At 39.9% G+C, this 5,787-nt stretch overlaps 1 protein-coding gene across 1 annotated transcript in view; it reads left to right on the top strand.

Annotated features, from left to right (window-relative positions):
• Window positions 1-4,053: 4,053 nt before the first annotated feature.
• The window catches only part of LOC144014173 (sodium/potassium-transporting ATPase subunit alpha-1), a 34,575-nt gene continuing 32,841 nt past the window's right edge, over window positions 4,054-5,787 (top strand). Inside the window, exon 1 of the mRNA XM_077513769.1 lies at window positions 4,054-4,255. Coding sequence (XP_077369895.1) covers window positions 4,244-4,255 — 12 coding nt within the window. The 5' untranslated portion in view covers window positions 4,054-4,243. The remainder of the gene's footprint in view (window positions 4,256-5,787) is intronic.

Below are 5,787 nucleotides of genomic sequence, written 5' to 3'. Positions count from 1 at the left end.
TGTTTATGGACATTCTTTTATTTTTGCTTTATCATACGTGGTGGGGTGGAAACTGCACTTGTTGGGTAGGAGCAGCGTTATTAGAGTTTTGAAATTTTTCATTTGAGTTTGTTTAGATTTTTTTTTTTTTTTTTAGTTAGTTTTGATTAGTTTTCAGGGTGGTTCTGTTAGTTTTTATTAGTTTTACTTCTTTAATAAATGCTTAATTTTAGCTTAGTTTTAGTTAGTTTCAGTATTAGTTTTAGTTTTTAAAAAAATGTTTATTGTGTGCAATATTTAAAAAAACACCATGGGAGTGACATCATCTATTGGCTGCTGCGAGATGATGTCACTTCTGTAAAGGGATACAGCAGTAAAAAGTTAATATTTTGTTTATAATTAATGTGGTAACTTCATTACTTTTTCATGTACAATTAATACCTTTAAAAAGTCATTTTTCTACTTGCTGTCGACTGATGATGACATCACCTGTGCTGACCAATCATGGCTCAGTTTACTGACCAAACCCAGAAAACAGGTGAGCCATGATTGGCCGTTACCTATTTCCTCAGCACAGGTGATGTCATCATCAGTCGACAGACAGCAAGTAGAAAAACTACTTTTTAAAGGTATTATCTATCCATCCATCCATTTTCTTAACCGCTTGCTCCTCGCAAGGGTCGCGGGGGTGCTGGAGCCTATCCCAGCTGGCTTCGGGCAGTAGGCGGGGTACACCCTCAACCGTTTGCCAGCCAATCACAGTTAAAGGTATTAATTGGACATGAAAAATAATGAAGTTATCAAATTCATTCTTGGATAAAATATTCACTTTTCACTGCTGAAAATAGTTCAATGAGTCAAGTATGCCTTTAAAATCACATTTCAAATCATTCCCAAAGGCTCATGCATGAATTTAATTACCAAAGACCAAAACAAAGACATTTTTGCTATAATTATAGTTGGTTTTAGTTAGTTTTGGAAACATAAAATGTGGTTTCAGTTAGTTTTTGTTTTTTTAAAAAAAAAAAAAAAGCATTTTCGTTTTTGATTTCGTTAACGAAATTGTTTGTTGAATTTGACTTTCTTGGTTGGGTAGGAGGGATTTTGAACGGGGTCAGCGGTTGGTTAGGTGATGCGCCAGTCTGGTCAACAAGCAAATGTATTTCCGGCCTCAGCTGCTCCAAGAAAAGTGAAGTCCTGCACTTGTATGCAAAGTTAGAAGCTCAGCAATCAAAGGAGAGAAGACAAGACAGAAAACATGAACTGGGTGACAGTCTATTAATCATCACATCTGTTAATCGTGTCAGCGTTATCTACAATGACCAGAAAGTGCGAGTGGAGCAAAGCTGTGTGTGTGTGTGTGTGTGTGTCCATTATCTGAAGAGACTGTTTGCAAAGTGTCACCCTGTTGAGCATTTGTACAAGGAGGACCTCCGTGCAAATCAACCGAGATGCCTCTCATGCTATCCACTCTCTGTTTACTTTGGTCATCATGAAGGCCCCTTCACTCCTCTTGTGTGTGCGTGTCTGATGTGGAAGTTCACACTCATTTACATATACACTATGTGTGTAATGTACACATTAGAGCTGGACCGATATGTTTTTTTCAGGGCTGATACCGATACTGATTATTAGTAGTCAAGGGTGCCGATAACCAATATTTAGAGCCGATATTCATTCTCGCTAAAAAGGGAAAATATTAGCATCAAAATTTGGGAAAAAAAATACAAACTCCAGCTCTTAATTTTGGGGGGAATTTTAAAGCATATGTTTATTGAGCAACTTTTAGGTTTGGTAAAATATTGTGTTTTTTTTTTTTTTAAATCTTGTTTTTTTTTTCCATCTTATATTACATACTTACTTACTTAATATTACTATATATATATATATATATATATATATATATATATATATATATATATATATATATATATATATATATATATATATATATATATATATATGTATTTTATTTTTATTTATTTACTATTTATTGGCCCTGCGATTGGCTGGCGACCAGTCCAGGGTGTCCCCTGCCTACTGCCCAGAGCCAGCTGAGATAGGCGCCGGCACCCCCGCGACCCTTGTGAGGAATATGCGGTCAAGAAAATGGATGGATGGATGGATGGATATTATTTATTAATCATATTTATTATTAGTATTTTTTTTTTTTTTATCTCTCATCAATAGACATATATATATTTTTAAATTTAACAAGTTCCGGGATCTCGCAGGCGCAGAGTAGCATGTTTTCAAAAGTTAAATAAAAACAAACAATTGTTTTCTACACGAAATAAAGTATTCCAAAATTTCAAAAATATCTGAAGTATTACATTTTTACTATTCTTAATTTTAATATCAAACAAAAACAGAAGGTGCAGAGCATTCGCAGGGTCAGCAAAAAATGAAAATGAAACAAATATACATTTAAATTAGTTCCCTGAAATTAACACTTTTTTTTTTAATGGATCTATTATCAGCCATATAATTCTTCAAAATGGCCAATTCTGATATTTGTCAAAATGCTGAATATCGGCGCCGATAATCGGCCCAGAATATAATCGGTCTATCCCTAGTCCACACAATATTGAGTCAGCCACGCTGTTGGGGATCTTTGGAGCAGAAAAGTCGTCCTGCCAAAATCTCTTGTGGCCAGGCAGTTAAATAGACTTCACAAAATCATATATGTGCTACTTTCAGTAAAGCAGGTTGCAATCAAGATCATCGTGAGTATACGGACGAGACGGATGGCAATGTCTGCATTGATGTCTACTTGTGCCAGACAACCTCCTGAGGCAACATTGAGCAACCCGAGACAAGTCTGTGACATAAAAAAATAAAATAAAAAAAAAACGCACACAAGAAAGATGAAAGAAAAATACTGGCCTTATTTTGGCAGTGGATGCGTTTTCGTTGATGCTTTGCTGCAAATATTTCTGACAAGTCCTCATGCCAGTAAACAATTTGACTGCGGGGGGCGGAGAGAGAGAGAGAAGGAGGTCGACATTATCATGCCTTCATCCTCCGTTCACAAGCACCAGAACGTGCCTGTTGCTATGGCAACTCATTTGAGAGCCCCCCACTTCAGTTCAGACTCTCTCTCTCTCTCTCTCTCTCTCTCCCCCTCGCCAACGTCTAAATAAAATCTATGCTATTTATAGCGCAAAAACTGGCAACACGCAAAGCAAACACGGATCGCACATGCGCCGATGGGTGAATGCAAAACCAAAATACATAGCTTGCAAACACGCACGCGCTCGCGCACAGCAGGGCTGCCGCTGTGCGCCCATCTGTGAATCGAGTCCACCTGCATTTTGTTTGGTGATTCATCCGTAGGAAAAAAAAAAGGCATCGCAAGTCTTGTGAAGCTTTGAAGTGTCTTCAATGAACTTCAACGGAGGGTTTCAGAAACACACTTTCGTCAAAAAGCTGGACAGTTAGCGGCGAGGGGAAAAAAAGAAAATGAAATGGGCCCCAATGTTGTTACCGGCTGCAGTGAGCCGGAGAAATATGTTGGGAAAAAACAATGAGCTCCACTTGTTATGGGGACGATATGCCGAGTGGGCCCCATAGCCAAAAGGGGCCCGTTTGTGTGTGTGTAGAGAGAGAGAAAAAAAAAAAATTCTCCCACTCAACCAAAACGGGCCTGTGCGTGTGACAAATTCCACTTGATGCCACTTTTTTTTGAGAGAGAAAATTGCTCATCAACGTGTGAATGAGAATTTGGAAACAAGCAAAGCGCCATGCACACCAGCTGCCAAGCGGGGTGGAGGTGTGGACCCATCAACTTTCAACATATTTGTACATACATTACGCCTGTTTGCAAATATAAATAAAATAAATAATGTTGTGAATTGCTGCCACTTGAGTCAATCGTCTTGATGCCGAATAAGGTCTATTCTGTATTTGCAAGGCAAGGCGGGGGGAAAAAAAGAAAGAGGAAAAAGGATCTCTGGATGGAGCGATTTGAGCAAAAGAAAAAAGGCCCCGCCCTCATCCGTGGGGTTGTCATGGCAAGTGGTGTGACGTCACGATGGAAGGAACGCCGTCTATAAGTATGGGACACTCGGCGCGGCCGCTTTCGAGCTCGCGGAGAGGCGCGACACGTGTTTGGGGGAAACAAATAGAATTAAATTTAAAAAAAAAAAAAACGAGAGAGAGGAACACGCAGCTGCTTTATTTCGTTTTGATGTGTTTCACTGATTGAAGGTGGATTTCTCCGTGTGAATTTTCTATTTAATAGGAAAGATTCGTCTCATCAGCCATGGGAAGAGGAGTAAGTACTCTACATCCTTTTTTTTTTTTTTTTTCTCTCTCTCTCTCGAGTCCAAAAAAGGCATTCAAACAAGTGGTTGATGATTCCTTATTAGTGATGCTGCCATTTAGTGGAGCGACGACCCTGTTGATTGTTTGTGTCAAAACACTTCCGTGTTGTTTACATCGCCTCGTCGCGGCGTTGAACATAAAAGTTTGCACCATGAAGCGCTCATGTTGCATAATCGGATGAAGCTGGACGCTCAAGTTTGGCTCGAGCTGTGTTCTTTTTTTTTTTGTTGCTTTTCGCTAATCACAAATATTATTAAATATTCTGACCATCCGCTTTTTTTGCACATTCGGGCAATCACCGCGCAGCTGTGGTTCTGGTTCAGGTTCTGGTGGCTCTGCTGTGTTGTGTTCACGGGAAGTCTAAACCTTTCGTTGCACAACTTGATCATAAGTCTCAGCTGTGCAACCTTAATAATAATAATAATAATAATACATTTATTTTGTGTAGCGCTTTTCAAAATGCTTAAAGACGCTTAACAGTCAAAAAAAAATAAAAAAAATCAAGGACAATAATCAGTACAAAAAAAAAAAAAAAAGTCCAAAACATCAAATCATTACATATTCACAAAAATCATAATACTAAAAACTAAAAGGGACTTTAAACAGATGGGAAATATGTCGCAATTGCACAGGCATCACATCATGTTTATCATTTTTGTATCATTTTACTTGCTATTTGAGATGTAAAATCAGTTTCTAGCCATCAGTTTCATTTGTTGCAATCTAATTTCCGCTGACAGGTGAGCATGGACGTGTGTGTCTACCTGTTAGGTCAACACTTGAATTGTTTTCCATGAAGTTGCCGCATGTGGGGATGAAGTGTGAGGGGCTGCCTGGCCTGCCACACCCCACCCACCATTGCTGCGCACCACTAACATTCATTATGGATTCAGCCAAACAGCCCCACCGGGGATGTGGAGAGAGAACATGGGGAAGACGGAGAGCAGATTGGCCCCTTTTAAGCCTCCCACCCTTTTTCTTCATCTTCCATGATGCTCCTGCAAATCTGTGGGTGCTCCGCATCTCGGCCAATCGCTGCCCGAGTTTGTCCTTTTTTTCTCTCTTTTTTTCACCCCCCATATAGCATGGTGAAAGGCATACCCTGCCCCCCACCCATCCTCATCCCCACACTCTCAAATAGGATAAGAAAATGAGAGCTCTCCTGGCATGAGGAGGCGGCTGGCTGGTCAGCGTGAGAGGAGAGGATTGTTGTTTCAAGGCCCTCTCTTCATGTGTTTTTTTACGCTTCCCACATCTGCTTCAAGTTGCAAGAAAGAGGCAGAACAAAATAGATGAAGGAGTTGATGAGGGGAGGAGGGGGTGATGTAAGGAGACAACTAGTTGCCGCATTGCCGCCACTGACTGATCCAGCAAGGAGAGCCATCTGACGCTCTTACCTTGGATTATTGCGCACACGAGAAATCTTATCTGATGATTTTGGACGCAACAACGCCAGTCGTGTCCATAACTTGTCAATCGACA

The sequence above is a fragment of the Festucalex cinctus genome, chromosome 2 (genome assembly GCF_051991245.1).
Source record: "Festucalex cinctus isolate MCC-2025b chromosome 2, RoL_Fcin_1.0, whole genome shotgun sequence".
NCBI lineage: Eukaryota > Metazoa > Chordata > Actinopteri > Syngnathiformes > Syngnathidae > Festucalex > Festucalex cinctus.
This window is presented reverse-complemented; position numbering and strand designations above follow the sequence as displayed.